The 17,791-nt window shown below is 43.9% G+C and overlaps 1 protein-coding gene across 1 annotated transcript in view; it reads right to left on the bottom strand.

Annotated features, from left to right (window-relative positions):
• Positions 1-17,791, bottom strand: part of PCOLCE (procollagen C-endopeptidase enhancer) — a 171,870-nt gene that overhangs the window by 27,706 nt on the left and 126,373 nt on the right. Inside the window, exons 4-5 of the mRNA XM_069215659.1 lie at positions 861-985; positions 276-412 (exon numbers count right to left, since the gene is read on the bottom strand). Of these exons, the coding sequence (XP_069071760.1) occupies positions 276-412; positions 861-985 (262 nt within the window). The remainder of the gene's footprint in view (positions 1-275; positions 413-860; positions 986-17,791) is intronic.

Here is a 17,791-nt window from a genome sequence, read left to right as displayed (position 1 = left end):
TTATTAATAATAATTGAGAACTGATGCATGTGTCCTGAAAAGAAGGTTGTGTGCAAATCAGAGTAATACCGAGGAATAGAAACCATACAAAATGCAGTGTTTTTTGATCTGTCACAGGACGTTAACTGTGTAATAACAATAACAAAACAGAATCTTGCTACCACTCAAGTTTCTGCATCTATGTAGGTTGTCCAGAAGAAGGTCTGGGAGTGGAGTGAAACATGCAAACTGTAGTCAAGAGCAGTGTGTTTCTTTGAGCTAAGCCTTTTACTTACTTGGGTGAACTATCTCCGCAGAACTTTCCAATGCGCCTTGAGTCGTCACTCTCACCTCCATTGAAGACAGCAACGTAGTCATAGCGGCAGTAGCTGTCACCTTCTACATCAAACTTTCCAAAAGTGAGTTCAATTACCTAGATAAAAATTACAAGAAGAGTGTGGCCTATTAGCATACATAAAAAGCTAATTGTACTTTGATGCACCAATTTTGTAAACTAAAAAAATCACCCTAGTAGGGGAACTGTCAGTTCCACAGGCCATTTCTCGATCACATAATGTGAGGTAAGCAGTTTAAACTAATTCTTGGGGGTCACCCAAACAACCAGCTCCTCGCCCTTGAGGTTATTCTGAGTTCAGAAGTCACACTAACATCTGGCAGTGAAATAGTTTCACCCACAAAGTTTCACAGCAGAATGAAAGAATTCATAAACCATGGAGAATGATAAGATCTGTGTGCTAGGAGCCAAAAGGAATGTCGGCTGTCTAGGCAGGCTGAGCTAGCATTATCTGTGGCATCAAATTCTGTGTGCGGATAAAAAATAAGGCAGGTCTAATGTGCCATACGTGCCAGCTCTCACTAACCTTTTCCTTGGATGCGATGATGTGCCAGGAGCAGCTGATGCCGGGAGGGTAATCACTGTCTGGCCAGTTGGGGGTCGTCAGGTGGCCCTGGGGCTTTTCCAGCTTCCCCCCACAAAACTGGTGCTCTGCAAAAGAGAACGTCTCAAAAATAATATCCTGCTCCATCCACCAGGTTTGGGATAATGGGAGAACTAGGAGGTCCCTGGTGCTGCCTCTTGACTTCACTAGAGATGCCACATATCCTCACAGAGTAGTTTCTACCACCTTTTACTTTCCAAACTCTTCTCCTTTCCACTTTTACATTCATAGTCATTGTGTGGACATTTATGCATTCCAACTGTGTATGAAACAAGGCTCATATAGAACTGAGAAAGAAGCATTGTTGGATGCAAGCTAGCACTTTATTTAGCAAATAAATACAGCAGATTTACAATCAGTAGCTCTTATATAAATACTATACAAACAGTCAGGCACATTATAGTGTTCTGTATATGAGACCAGGGTACAAGTAAATAGGATGTTGGGTTCTGCAGATGAGTGCACTGGGGTTTACTCTAGAGTAGTTTCATACTTTTAAAGAAGGTCTCCTGCAAAATGTCACACATACACATATATGCTTCCTCCACAGAATGCAAAAAAGACCCATAATGATTAAATTAAGCTGGATAGCAGCACTGATCTCTGAACTGCTAATAATCCCACTCATATGTTTTAGTAAGGAGATCCAAACGCTTCTTTTGAGCTTAAACACATTTTTTAAATTCACAGCAGCTTCATATTAAGGGACCCCAACTGCTGCTTATACAAGCCCACTGTTCTTGGGGAAGATTTCTGCTGTTGTAGCCTCCTTCACATCTCGTGTTCTTCTGAGACCTGGAGTGGTTGACATTACAACTTTCTCCATCCTTGACACCCGCTATGATCATTCACAGCACCTAAGCTCATCCCACTTACTAGCACAGACAGTGGGCACGGTCTGAACTCCTTGACACCACACATGGTAACGTTTGTCAGGTTTTAGGAATACCAGTTTACAGTAACTTTGCACATAACAAATTTCAGTTGAGATTGTAGATTGACTGTTCAAAGTGTCATTCTAATCCTACACTACACTGCATCTGTGTTCATTAACTTTACATCAGAGACTCAGCTCCCTTTGCTCTGACCTTGGCTTGGTTTTTATTATTTATCATCTAGGAGCCAGTTCCCTCAAACCCATTGCGATAGGAGGCCATAAGTGAAAAAGAGCCATAAAATTACTCTACTGAAAGATTTTGGGAGTCTTTGGGTTTTCTTCTCAAGTGTCCTTTGATGAACATCATATAATTGCCCTGATGCCTGCTTTCCTCCTGAGGAGGTGATCGAGTGGGATTCACCTGGCAGGAAAGTGATGCTAAAGGGCAAGGTTCACAAGCTCTAGTATAGCAGCTCTGCTCTTTGACCAGGTCCTCGAAGTGGAGAGGTGAAATGAGGTCTCATTTTGCATTTATCAAAGTTGATGCAAATTATTCATGAAATCACTCATGAAATATGCCATTGCAATGACGTCCTTTATACATGGAAATGTCTTCCATACGTCTTCCGCCTTCCATAGCCCTTGGCTCTCATATGAATGAAGATGTGTTTAACTCCACTTGATTAGGTAAATTATTTCAGGAAGTCTTGACTAGGTAGTGAAGGGGCTGTCTCATGTTTTAGCTAACAGGGTTTGTCCTTGGTAGTCACTGGTGCAATGAGAATACTGTGAAATATGTTTTATTAACCATACATTCGCCAATATAACAATCAGCTCTGACGCATCTACTATACATCTCTTTCACAGTGGTATGGCTGGGATGCCTTATTGTGCAGTACACTCACAAATACCAAGTTGGGTCCAATCAGGTAAGTATACTTTACCTCAGCTCAACCCTGGGTAGCTGTGGCTTCGAGTAGTAAGGCTTAGCAAAGGAACAATGTGGCTTCGAGCAGTAAGGCAAAGGAACAATGTATAAAGCATTTAACAGCACCAAACAGAATAAGAAAGTCACATGACACGAAAGAAACAAGACACAATTTTATAAAAATAGAGCAGATTTTATAAATCTTTAGCGAACTTAACCATCAAAATCCACCAGAGGGTTCCAGAGATACAGATTTTAGTAATAATAAACAACTCATATCATCTGCAAACAAGCATTGGCCAACAAAACATTTTAAAAGTTTGCAAAAGTTAGTTTGGCAACACCCCGAGTTGGGTGACCATGTCCGACAGGAAAGAAGTCTGGGGTGACAGAAAGGATCCTTTGGACAGTTACCTAGCTACCAGAACGTTTTTAGAGCAAGGTCCAAACTTTACAGGAGGACTGCTATAGACGACAGTGGAGTGTTCCTGATGTTGAGGGACAAATCAAATCAAATCATTAACATTTATAAAGCGCGCTACTCACCCGTGCGGGTCTCAAGGCGCTAGGGGGGAAAGGGGGGGTTATCGCTGCTCGAACAGCCAAGTCTTTAGGAGTCTCCGGAAAGCGGAGTGGTCCTGGGTGGTCCTGAGGCTGGTGGGGAGGGAGTTCCAGGTCTTGGCCGCCAGGAAGGAGAAAGATCTCCCACCCGCCGTGGAGCGGCGGGTGCGAGGGACGGCAGCAAGTGCGAGGCCAGCGGAGCTCAAAGATGCTCAAGGATGCCCCTGTTGTTGTACGGTTGTCGGTGGTCAAGTCCAGTTGAGTCCTCGGTCCAAAGGTGAGTAGGGGCAACTTCGACCACGGATCCCGAAGTCCTCTTTGGAGGGTTCCAAGGGCTGCCGATGCTGACATTGTGCTTTTGCAACACAGCGGTCACGGTGAAATTTTTTGGTGGAGGCTTTTGTCACTCTTGGGTGATGAATCCAGTCACAGCCAATGCTCAGGGGTCCAGCAGACACTGGTGCACCTTTTGACTATCTCTGAATTGCCATTTGAGGTGCCTGGCGTCCGGTAGTAGCAAAACATCTGCAGTGGCTACCAGAGATGCGACATGGGCTCCTTCAGCTTTAATGTCCCCAGTACCGTTCTGGGAGGCCATCCAGCTGCCTTGGAGTTTTTGCTTCCGGATTAGGGTCGGGAATCAGCTTTTCCCCAGGATAGGCAATAAGAACAGGGTTTCAAACTCAGGTAGCCTGAAGTGCAGCAGGTGCAGTCGCTACAGCATCGCAGCCTCTCTTTGTGCACTTCCAACGGGTGCAAAGTGGTCATCTTCCTCCTCCTTCCAAGTGCAGCAAGTTGTGAGGGTCAATGTGCCAGGCATGCCATATTTATCCCAGGAAAGTGCCCTGAGGGGACCACGTGGTGACCAGCTAATGGGCTACTGGGTCCCCTCCTACTTAGTGACGAAGTTCCTGAGATGCGTGGCATCAGCTATCCCAGAATGCCCCATTCTTGCTCCCTTCCAGATGGCACAATTCTTCCTCGGTTGTGAGGAGCAAGGTAGTCCACCCTAGAGGTGTGGCTACCTGAGGGCAACACGCCCTCTGTAAAAGTGGTTAGGGTGCAAGTTTCTCATCTCTGGCCCTGTCAGTGGGAGGAAAAGGCATCCTGCTCAGGGGTGTTGGGCTGGGTGACCCATCAAAGGCGGCTTCCACTTTAAAGCACGCCTCTGGGCTAACACCTTCGAGTGCCAATCCTGGCAGAGGAGGTGCGTCACTGCATTTGTTGCTGAGCCTGGGAGTCGTTTACACATTTCCCCCAGGTGGTCAGAAATCCACATTTGTGAGGCCACTGGACAAGCAGAGTACAAAGTGTCAACATTCTAAAAGTTGCCTATTGTTAACAGTGACATTAATTTCTACCTGGTCATCAGGTCTCATTTAATGCCACGATTAATTTGATACCATATATGACCCAGTTTGGTAGTCCAGTCAAAAGTCAGTCGGGTTGGGATGCCACACAGTAACCCAGTATTAGCTAGTGGGTCTACCAATTTACCCACAGCAAAACGACAATTTGGAAGTGTTGCTGCTATGACAAATTGTAAAACATATGTCTTACTTAGCAAAATAAATCACCCTGCAATTAGACTATATAGGCCTTCCGTAGGGGAGACTTAAGTATAATGTAAAGGGATAGGGTGGCTTTGACATTGGTTTAAATGGCAAAGTTGAAGTGGCAGTGAAGCCACTGTCCTTCCAGTCTGCAGTGGCAGGCTGGGAGCCAGTTTGTATTTTGTCACACAAAGGGTGGCATAAACAGTGCTGCAGCCCAAAGTGAGCACGCCCTGCATACCATATACTAGGGACTGAGATCTGGTTAGCAGGCGTCAGTACACTCTCAAGTCAAAAAAAGCAGCAGCATCAGTCCAAAAGTGTGGGGTGAACAGGCAAAAAGAAGCATTTCCTTACAGGCACCTATTCCTGCCTTCATCCCCGAAGAAGGAGGAGATGATGGTTTCAGGCCGGAGTAGCAAGTGTAGGACTTCAAATAGTGTTTATAAAGTGAAGGTGTAGATTTTATGGTCTGATGCCACTCACAATTAAATAATTAAAAAGAAGCTCTCCTACAGTCCAGACATAAGAGGCCTCAATCACAAAGCTTTTTCAAGTGTAATTTAACATATGCCAAATAACCTCAGTTAGAGGTGCAAATCAGCTTGTGGATTGTACAAAAAGTTGGTTTTGTGCTTGTAATTAAATTTATTCACAACGGGATTTCAGTATGATTAACTCTCCTTCTATGGTTGGGGCATTCCACAACAGGAACGACCTAAAATGTGTGCACACTGACAATCTTACACATTTGTGAGTAATCAGAAACTCCTCTCTGTGCCATTCCAACCCAGGAGGGCAGAATTCCATTTCTTTCTAGGTTGGCAATGCAAAGGAAACACCCCCATAATCAGTGAAGTTGTAGAGCAAGGCATTTTTTCAAAGGGAAATTTTTTACTGATGGAGAAAAATAGAAATATATTAAGAAGTACATTGTGTAGTAAACCTGCTGGTATAGATTCAAACCTTATTTCTGAGAATTAGGATAATCTGAAGATTGAATGTAGATGAGCTTGCAACCTAGGCACCTAAAGAGACTATGATTTCCTAGTTTTCGGGTATGGGCTGTCCAGATCTTTTCTCCAGGACCTGGGGTACTTGGCAATTATGCAACAATACTTTGGTGAGCGCCCATTGCTGTCCTATGGCCTTTGGTACTAATACTAACTACTGCGTGGGGCTCTGCTGTGCAGCATAGAAGGCTGTTTGCTCTCTCTCCTGCTGGTCCATACTTTTGAAAGATATTTTAATTGAGCAGATCAAACAGGTAAATAAAAGACTGTTCCCCTTCCATTAGCCTCAAAATCAGACAGTGTTTGCAAAGGAATTTTCCTGATACCAGGGTGATGTGGCTGCTGCGTTTGGGCAATGACGTATTATTTGGGTGCTACATCACTGTTGCTGTCTATATGAAGGCCTAAGATTAATTAGGCCTGCAAGTCAAAACATCAGTGTACTGTTAGTCTGGATTATACAGTGATCATCGTTTTAAACTTTCATGATTAGATTAGACTGATTTGTCAACTTTTGTAATGTAAGTAACAATCGTCACTGGCTTGTTTCTATACCCTTGTGTTTGCTCTGGGCCATTCTCTCAGATATTTGATTAATCCTGCTTTTATGAACTTACTCTCTCTGCACCCATCACCACTTGCCGTTTCCATTTGACTTACGCTAATACACGTGTACCAGACAATGGACATGCCTGCAGACATAAAATAAAGGTTTGGTCCATCCCCAATCACTCATCAAACACTGCTAACTTAGACACTCAACTCATTAACACTGAAACATTGATTTAGCAGAAGTACAAACCCAGGCACGCTGGTTAGAGTGCATCATCACAAGCACAGTCAGGCCCTGGCCTCCAGTGGAAACTTTGAAACTACTTTGAATGTCACCCTCACTCTGTCATCTAGCTGTGATTCCATATGAATAGCAAACTAGTTTTTAGTCCCATCTGCCCATCTTGTTAACACTGATGCCCTCTAAGGTCCGTCAATGACAGAAAGACCATCTGGCAAATCATCATCCTGTAATACTCTGCACCGTGTTTAGGCATACCCTCCTTTCCACAAAATAAAACTATCACATCAAAACTGTTTGCTTACAAATGCCTGTTCCATGAGAAAAAAGAAGTGCACCTTTGACCTACTGTCAGTTACACAGCCTTACATACAATTTATCACTGAAACCCGGTTGGTAAAAGACAAGACCCTAGCATTGCATATAGCCATTCCTACAGTTTATCACGCTGTTACACATAACCGTGTAGGAAAAAAAGGAGGAGAAACTAGCCATTGTGTTTAAGGACACCACAACAATCACCCTTTTAGCTAGATGTCAACCAGCCCCACTTTCCCCTTCCACTTCCTCCTCTACAGTGCTGCATCCAGCATTGGAACCTTTACTGATGATTTCATGGACACAGTCTCACATCTATCAACACAACTGTTCTATTTGTAACCTAAACATTTGGGTTGATAAGCCAAATATGCCTCAACCAAATGCAACCATATGAGTTCCAGGGGTGTGGAATTTTCACAAACTCTTCTCTTATCTTTTCCCATAATGAGAAAGGTTTTAAATGTACTCCTGACCATGGCAGAAGTCGAAGTTCTTCCAGGGTAGGGAAAAAAGTGTTTAGAGGGAAAGTGAACTTGTAAACACACGATAGATTTTCATATGAGCAAATCCACACACGCATATTTGCTCATGCTAATATACAGTTCACAAATATTTTCAAGGAGTGCGATTTCCTGTTCTACTTTTGTAAGTACTTGTGAATTCATGAAAACCACTAATTCAAAGACATATACCATGGGTGCACTTATGTGACTTTCTTTAAGAATTGGGTCCCTAATTAGTTCTGGCGTTAACAAAGACATTTTGTTTTTATTAAACTTCTATTTCTCTCCCTATCGGCTGGCTTTACTGTGACTGATCACATTCAGCTCTTCCACAGGGAGCATATTGGCACACAAAGTAGTTTTGTTCAGTGCCAGGAAGTACTGTGGCAATCAGTGACATAATGAAACTAGAGGTGGCTCCCCTACAAAGAACACGGAAGGGGCCCCCCTTCCAGACTCCCTCAGTGCAGGTGCTACTGTGCCACTGGATTCAAGCTAGCCTGGCTGATGAGGGGTGAAACCCCGAAACCGGTCCCAGGATGCTTGTTTCCGGTCCAGGGAGAACCTGGACTGGCAGTTCGGGCTGGACTGTTCCCATGAGGAACAGGGTCAAGACTGATTTGCATATGGCTGGGTTCATACTGGGGTGGCATGGTGAGCAAAATAATGGATGGATTAAACCCAGATCTGTGACTGGGGGTGAATGTTTGATTGGTTCTGCATTCCGTCCATCCAGTTACGCTATCCCACAGCGTTTGTGTTTTGCTTTGCTTTTGCCTCCCTAAGTGCGCCGGGTATGCCCAGACGTGGGTCCCGGGCTCACTGTGCCACTGGATTCAAGCTAGCCTGGCTGATGAGGGGTGAAACCCCGAAACCGGTCCCAGGATGCTTGTTTCCGGTCCAGGGAGAACCTGGCCTGGCAGTTCGGGCTGGACTGTTCCCATGAGGAACAGGGTCAAGACTGATTTGCATATGGCTGGGTTCAAACTGGGGTGGCATGGTGAGCAAAATAATGGATGGATTAAACCCAGATCTGTGACTGGGGGTGAATGTTTGATTGGTTCCGCATTCCGTCCATCCAGTTACGCCATCCCACAGCGTTTGTGTTTTGCTTTGCTATGCTCAGGGGGCCCTGTGGAGGGGAGCTGCGGGGCCTTTGTTACACCACTGCTGGCAATGTGTGCTTTTTGAGACCAAAAACGTTTTCTTTTTCTTTTTGCCAGTGTTTGCTACAATGGTGAGGGCCTGGCAGCTCCCACAACATTAAAGTGTTACAAAAACCATGTCAAAACAAGACATGCATTGACAAAACCAAAAGTCTCACAAAAAAATGTATTGGTTGGCTTTGCCAGTGCTTGTTTATTTTCATGCTTCCCATAATCTTGTTGAAAATGGCTACACTGATTTTCCATTAGGAATATTTTTGGGAAATACTAGCATGCATCAACACATTTTACTAAATGACGCCTCAAAGAAATAGTACCTAAAATATCATAGTAGCGAAACACTTTTTTCCTACTTGCATTTTTCTCTGAACATTTTAAGCATTTTATTTTGAAAGCAAAGAATCATCACTCTTGCTTACAAGCTTCTGCACACATCTGCATCTAATCAGAACATTGAGGGAGCATTATACTTAGCCTCATATTGTGAAACTTTTCAAACATGTAATTCATCTTTTTTTTTTTTTTTTACCGTAACCACTGTCAGTAGTGCAGTGTGACCTTAAAACTTTTTTTTATAGCGCTCACCCTAATAATGAAAGCGTTTTATTAATGAACCATAAATACAAGTTCGAACAGCATTAACATATGGATACACTTATTACCTCAACTGCAGGCACTTCCCTTCTCTGTAAACTGGCAGCCAAAGGGTTTGTGCTGCAGGGGGTTGGGCCTACTTGTCCCATGTACAAAATAAACATGAAAACTTGTTGCCCTTGACCACAAACAATATGTCCTGGGTGTCAGGCGATAGGAATTCCACATCCCTGCAGGTCTCAATAGACACGAATTGCAAAACATTATCTCTGGACCCACCCATGTAGTAGGTCATACATTGCATGTAATATTCTCTAATCAGTACCTAACCGCCGTTCTACGAAACTCACATGTTACATGGCCGATCATCACATCATCACACTTTCATTCAATATCCCATTATAAAATATCAACTAAAACCCACCAATCCATTTTAAATTTTAGACACTGGGACAAATTAATATGAACTTGTTGGAATCACTTAACAATAATTACTCAATTGGAAACAATACACTCAGTGGAAAACCTCTCCAGATGTATATGCCTTCAACATTTTAATCCGGAAACATCTTTGAAACAAGGCAAAAAAGGAAGAAGGCAAATAAGGAGCCTAAAAAAATTAAGTGACATCTCTTAACACTTCAGCGCAGATGGCTCAATTCCAAAAAACCCGCAAGACAAAATGTCTCTACACACACAACAGAATGTACAAATCATACATAAAGAAGACCAAAAAATCCACGACTCCAAGCAGGATCGACATTGCCAAATGCCCAGCCAAGGAACTCCATAAAATTGTATCGGAATTTCATAATCCAGAGAGCTCTTAACACCCCACTTTCACAAGACTTCTGCAGTAAACTAGTAATGCATTAAATAAACAAAGCAGACACACTGGATTTATAACTAACAACCAAGAGAAACAATTCTTCCCGTTCTATAGAGCCAACAACAATCAAAGCAGATGTTCAGCCTCTTTCTGTTTCTCCCTTCTAAGTAATTACAGCTTCAGAATTTGAAGACCTACAGAAAGCTAATATCCCAGCTGGCTATCCTTCTGGCCCTGGCTCTCCATATTGTTTCAAAAAGATCTATGAATCAGCATTAGCATTTATCCCAGTCAGAAATAGCACTTAAAACAGGAACTTTCCCAGAGATATTAAAGAAGACATACATGCATCCTGTACTTAAGAACTTGGACCCCAAAGACTGCAACAACTACAGACCAATTCCCAATGTGCCTTTCCTTAGCAAACTTATGGAAAAAGCGATTTTGCCCGGATATCAGAATTCATATGAGAAAACAAGCTACTCTCAAACTGGCAAACAGGATTCTGCCCAGGGAGAGGAACTGAATCTATCCTAATCACAATTCAGGACAACTTGAAAAAACATAATCAACAAAAATTGTGTAACTGCATTACAACTCTTGGGCCTTTCTGCGGGTTTTGACCCAGTTCACGTGACTCATTACTTCTTAAATTGAAAGAAATTAGAATTGCTGGTATCGGCTTCATCTGATTTTTCTCTAACCTTGACAGCTAACCACACTGCATCCTTTTCAAATTTTTACTGCATAAAAGCAAGTTCCACAAGGATCTCTCATTTAATCTCTACTCTTTAGCTTATACATTAAACCACTGCAAAACCTTAACAGTTTGAAGCTCGCCTGCTACAGCTATGCAGACAACAGACAGTTATCAAACTGAAAAAATAGAAGAACCTAGGAGCATCAAAACATAACAGCTTCCATATAGCCTTAAAATTGCGACCCCGTTTAGAGAATCGCAAATTGCGATTCTCTAAATAAGAAATCGCACATAAGGAATCCTTATTTGCGATTTCTTAGGCACATGTAACAAGCTTTTCCTTAATGCGAATTGGGCATTAAGGAATCGCTATTACCACCACATTCAATTTGGTGGTAACCATGTGCAAATTAAAAAAATGCATTAGAAATGCTTTTTTTAAATTGACATGTAGCGCACACATGCCCCTTTGGCATGTATGTGCCTTACATGTCCTTAAATAATTTTTTGGGGTGCAGCAGAGGGGGCCTTAGGCCCCCAGCACCCTGTGGTTTGCACTTCCAAAATTGCGAATTCCAGTTAGGAATTCGCAATTTGGGAAATGCAAAAAAATCGCAAATATGGGCCTACAGGCCTATGGGTGCGAATAGGGTCGGAATCGCAATTTACGATTCGGTAATAGCATTTACGATTTTTAAGAAATCGCTATTACCGAATCGCAAAAATGATACATACCATTTTGCATTTCTGAAATAGCGATTTCTTAAAAATCCCTATTAGAGAATCGCAAAATGGTTTGATGATACATCTGGCCCTTAGTCTTTTGTTCTTCATATAAAATAAATATATAAAACTAATGTACAATAATATTAAATGTAAAATATTTTGCTAAATTTTTTAGAGTTAAATAAACTTTTTTTTTCCCTATACTTTTTTATAGGGAGACTCAGAGTCTATGCAAGGGTGTTGCAATACCAGTAGATGGCCATGTGTAGTGCTGGACTTAATAGTATTTTCTTTTGGCAGTAGTAACTTGCACTTGTATATTTGGCTCCACCCCATTTTAGGGGGTGGAGTCTAATTAGTCTACACTTTTAGTAACGTTACACTTTGGATTTTGTGAATATCCAAACTTAGTAAAGCTACTCAAATATGTAAGAGAAAACGTATATGTCTAAGGTACATACGTGTACGTTACCTTTGTGAGTAGCTCTACAGTATCATTACTTTCAACAGCCAAAAAGAACAACCTAAGATGGAACAAGTTAGATCACCTGTCCACAGGTAGTCAACTTTCAACCTTTCTTTCCTCAACTTTACACTTCCCAACATTGCATCCTTCCTCAACTTTCCAAAAACTCCTGCATGAAAATAGCCTGATTTATGCCTAGGGGTTATTCTTTCTCCTGCCTTTCTTTTTTACTGTTTCTTCTGTGCAGGTCTTAGTGCCTCCATATGTAACCTACCATATCACGTGCCTGTCTCCCTTACTCTCTACTACAGGGAGTGCAGAATTATTAGGCAAGTTGTATTTTTGAGGATTAATTTTATTATTGAACAACAACCATGTTCTCATTGAACCCAAAAAACTCATTAATATCAAAGCTGAATATTTTTGGAAGTAGTTTTTAGTTTGTTTTTAGTTTTAGCTATGTTAGGGGGATATCTGTGTGTGCAGGTGACTATTACTGTGCATAATTATTAGGCAACTTAACAAAAAAAAATATATACCCATTTCAATTATTTATTATTACCAGTGAAACCAATATAACATCTCAACATTCACAAATATACATTTCTGACATTCAAAAACAAAACAAAAACAAATCAGTGACCAATATAGCCACCTTTCTTTGCAAGGACACTCAAAAGCCTGCCATCCATGGATTCTGTCAGTGTTTTGATCTGTTCACCATCAACATTGCGTGCAGCAGCAACCACAGCCTCCCAGACACTGTTCAGAGAGGTGTACTGTTTTCCCTCCTTGTAAATCTCACATTTGATGATGGACCACAGGTTCTCAATGGGGTTCAGATCAGGTGAACAAGGAGGCCATGTCATTAGATTTCCTTCTTTTATACCCTTTCTTGCCAGCCACGCTGTGGAGTACTTGGACGCGTGTGATGGAGCATTGTCCTGCATGAAAATCATGTTTTTCTTGAAGGATGCAGACTTCTTCCTGTACCACTGCTTGAAGAAGGTGTCTTCCAGGAACTGGCAGTAGGACTGGGAGTTGAGCTTGACTCCATCCTCAACCCGAACAGGCCCCACAAGCTCATCTTTGATGATACCAGCCCAAACCAGTACTCCACCTCCACCTTGCTGGCGTCTGAGTCGGACTGGAGCTCTCTGCCCTTTACCAATCCAGCCACGGGCCCATCCATCTGGCCCATCAAGACTCACTCTCATTTCATCAGTCCATAAAACCTTAGAAAAATCAGTCTTGAGATATTTCTTGGCCCAGTCTTGACGTTTCAGCTTGTGTGTCTTGTTCAGTGGTGGTCGTCTTTCAGCCTTTCTTACCTTGGCCATGTCTCTGAGTATTGCACACCTTTTGCTTTTGGGCACTCCAGTGATGTTGCAGCTCTGAAATATGGCCAAACTGGTGGCAAGTGGCATCGTGGCAGCTGCACGCTTGACTTTTCTCAGTTCATGGGCAGTTATTTTGCGCCTTGGTTTTTCCACACGCTTCTTGCGACCCTGTTGACTATTTTGAATGAAACGCTTGATTGTTCAATGATCACGCTTCAGTAGCTTTGCAATTTTAAGAGTGCTGCATCCCTCTGCAAGATATCTCACTATTTTTTACTTTTCTGAGCCTGTCAAGTCCTTCTTTTGACCCATTTTGCCAAAGGAAAGGAAGTTGCCTAATAATTATGCACACCTGATATAGGGTGTTGATGTCATTAGACCACACCCCTTCTCATTACAGAGATGCACATCACCTAATATGCTTAATTGGTAGTAGGCTTTCGAGCCTATACAGCTTGGAGTAAGACAACATGCATAAAGAGGATGATGTGGTCAAAATACTCATTTGCCTAATAATTCTGCACTCCCTGTATACTTCTGAAAAACTAACTGTACCACTCCTTTCAAATCATGACCTGTTGAGTAATCGTTTGTGCTATGCCAAAACCTTCACCTATCTACTCATTCCACTGTCATAAATCACAATTTCCCATTCCTTTTAACATCTCCTTGCTGTCTCACAATACATCTACCATATTTCCTCATCCGTCTTTTTCCACTTGCACAAACTCACTCTAATTACACCTAATTCGTATCACCTTACTATGTCACCACTTAAAAATGGAGGAAATTTTTCAGTTTCCTTAGAGTACGAGACTAACCCAGCTTCCAAAAGATCTGTAGATATAATTAATAGCCACTCAACCACAAACTTTGTACCAATGAGTAGTGTGATACCCCATAAAGTACTTTAACCCCTCATCAGGGGTAGTAAACACTGTGGGGGTCATTCTGACCCTGGTGGCCGGTGGCCGCCAGGGCCACCGACCACGGGAGCACCGCCAACAGGCTGGCGGTGCTCCCACGAGCATTCTGACCGCGGCGGTTCAGCCGCGGTCAGAAGCGGAAAGTCGGCGGTCTCCCGCCGACTTTCCGCTGCTCGGGGGAATCCTCCATGGCTGCGGAGCGCGCTCCGCAGCCATGGGGATTCTGACACCCCCTGACCCGCCAGGAACAGGATGGCAGTAGGGGGTGCCGCGGGGCCCCTGGGGGCCCCTGCAGTGCCCATGGCATGGGCACTGCATGGGCCCCCGTAAGAGGGCCCCGCAAAGTATTTCAGTGTCTGCCATGCAGACACTGAAATACGCGACGGGTGCAACTGCACCCGTCGCACCCCTGCAACTACGCCGGCTCAATTCTGACCCGGCGTCCTCGTTGCAGGGGCATTTCCTCTGGGCCGGCGGGCGCTCTTTTGGAGAGCGCCCGCCGGCCCAGAGGAAATGTTAGAATGGCCGCCGCGGTCTTGTGACTGCGGTGCGGTCATTTGGCGGCGGAACCTTGGCGGACGGCCTCCGCCGTCCGCCAAGGTTAGAATCAGGCCCTGTATATCTAATTATAGTACAATTATCCTAATGTTAGAGATGCTATCAATTGTATTATGGAATGATTACACTTTGGAGGCAAGGATGCATTTGGTTTAGAGACGTTTTTAATGTAGCAAATAAAACATTATTTCCATAAAAGATCAAAAATTAAAATCAGAGGGCAAAAACAGTGTATACTGTTGTTTACAGTCACGTGTTTCATTAACTGTGGGAATTTCATGTGTTTAGAGATTTGCTAAGTGATATCCTGGTGTGCACAGCTTAGCACTCAAAGTGTCAGTCATCGCCCATTCTATTGTATAGGAGTACATTCAGAATATATCAGCATGATTAATGATTACCACTGCTATATCAGTAGACATTGCAGCACCCCTCTCATCGCTAACACATGCAAAGCTGTGGGAGAGGGAAAAATCAAGTATAATATATAACCTAAAGAAATTCCTACCCAGTGATAGGTGCCAAGTGAGCCATATATATCTACTAGGATGCTCCCTTGGAAGTATTAATAGGTGGGGGGAATCACTGGATCCCCAAGACTCAGGGTTTTATGCAGGTCCACATCAGGTGTTATCTAGTCCATCATTGTGCAGACCAACGGTGCCTCTGACCTAAATATTGGGATCTTCCCTGCCCCTCTTCGACAATGCAGGTAGCCCGGGCATGTGAGCAGCCCACCTAAGCAGGACAGTGCCTAAGCCTCATAGTCCCTAAACTATTGACCACCTTCACCCATAGATCTGCAATAGGTTTTTGATACAGCCCTCTATTTTCTTCCACGTGCAGCGCTGACCACTCCACAGTCGCCAAGTTCTCCACCCCTGCTCACCACCTGCTTTGCGGTTGCCATGGGAAGATTTCCAGTGACAGGTAATATTTCTGCAAGCTATCCCCAATGCCAAGTCCAGGCATCTGTTGGCAGCTTTTTTTTCAGGTTTTCGGGTGTACAGCCCCAGCAGGCATATTTCTACTGTGTGCAATTGGTATCTTCCCACATGTGCTCCAAGTCCAGTGGGACTTGGAGCCTTAAGCAATTTATAATGGTGCAGCTCCACACCATATGGAGAAAGCCCGCATCAGTCAGGGTACACCTGGGGCAGCTAAGGTCCGTGCTGTGGATCATGAGCTTGAGCCTGTGGGGTGTGATGTGTACAATGTAGCTAGTTAAAATGTGTAAACTTAAATCTGGTGTTGCGAGTGAGAGTATATGTGTGCTTCAGAGTATGGTTCAATTCCCTCTCAACAAAATGGTCTGATAATAAACCCTTCCAACATTGCCTTCAGGGTCTTCAGGTTATCCACCCATATGGCCAGCGCTGCTTTTTAAAACCAAGACACCAAGTTTCTGCACTCGCCGAAGGTAAGTAAGAGCTGTAGGAGAGCATGGTTGGGGGCTCAGGTTCTAAAGTACATAGAAATTGCCATATCGCCCGTCAATGACCCTTAAGTATGACATTGAGCCCCAGCAGATTGTCCTTAGTTGTTATTTCCTCGAAAGTGTGAAATGAGTCCTCAGAATAACAATCCCCCAGTGTTTCCACGCCCCCCTCCATCGAGGGCTGTAGTCGTTGTGCAGTGAAGTACCCTCCTCTAGTGGTCGGTAGTGCTACCAATGGGATTGAAGGGACATACAGACAGGTTGTCCCCAATCGGCAGCACATCCCTGCCAAACACTTATGCATCGATGTGAGCTTGACTCCCAGAATCGTAGGGAGCAGCCTGCCCTCCCTGCGTGGGTCGCCAACCTCACCCATTCGGTCAGATTATGGCCCTTCAGCCAGTGAGCAACCCACTGCAACTGGACCACCTGATATTATAACTCATAGCCTGGACCATTCAGGCTGCCCCTAGTGTTCGATTGCTGAAGTGTACCTAGTGTCACCCTGTTCTGTTGCCCATCCCATATCAACTCTGGGTATTCAGAGAGCATGAAACCACGCTTCAGGGATCCAAACTGGGACGTTCACTAAGTAATGATGTACTCTAGGGATGATCACCATTTTGAGCAGTGCTGTGCGGGCCATAACAGAAAACTGTAGCGTACACCAAAAGGCCAACTGCCCTTAAGACCCTGCAATACTTGCCAGAGGTAGCGCTCTCGGATGTCCGCAGCTGTATGGTATATGGTAATCCCAAAATACAATAGGATCCTGAATTCCCATTTGATTTCGAGGGTCTGCAATAGCTCTGGGGGTCTCACGCAGTCGGCTATGACGGGAAAGGCACAAGATTCTCTCCAATTCGTTTGGAGGTCAGACACCTGCCTGAACTCATCCAATAGCTAGATGCTCCATAGGATACCCATTTGAGCATTTCACAGTGAGACCAACATGCCCCCATACAATGAGCAAATGTGGTCACCATCCTGTAGCAGGATCCCTTTGTCCAGAACCCCAATTGCAGCAGGCAGGCAAATGGTTCTACAGTTAGCGCGAACAGCACTTGAGACAAGGGACGTCCCTCTGCCAATCTCAGTAGGGTCAGAAATGCATTTGTCCGTGTGTATATGTGCACTTGTGTTGGTGTCTAACGGCCTTCTCTCAGCGACATCCAAAGCATTACCGCATGTTGGTAATCCCACCTAAGGGTATCGAAGGCCTTCCATATATTCACTGAGAGGGCCATCGCCTCAGGGAACCAGGCTTTTTCTCTTTCATCTGAGTTGTGGTACGTGTGCCGGATGTTGTGTGACAGGCATCCTTTAGGAATAAAACCATTTAGGTTGTTGTACTCCAACCTAGTGAGATGTGGCTGCAGCCGGTTTGTCTAGTACCTTTCTTAAGATTTTGTAATCTTGGTTTAACATAGAAAGCGGGCAATACCGTTAAATCGGTAGTGTTTCCTTGCGGCTTAGAGATAGATACGGTCAAGGTCTTGCTGCTCGTCTCTGGCAGGTGCCCGCAGTCTAAGGCATTAGCCTACATCTCAGCCAGTTTTGG

The sequence above is a fragment of the Pleurodeles waltl genome, chromosome 12 (assembly GCF_031143425.1).
Source record: "Pleurodeles waltl isolate 20211129_DDA chromosome 12, aPleWal1.hap1.20221129, whole genome shotgun sequence".
Classification (NCBI taxonomy): domain Eukaryota; kingdom Metazoa; phylum Chordata; class Amphibia; order Caudata; family Salamandridae; genus Pleurodeles; species Pleurodeles waltl.
Note: the sequence above shows the minus strand (reverse complement) of the source record. Positions and strands in the feature narration are given on the sequence as shown.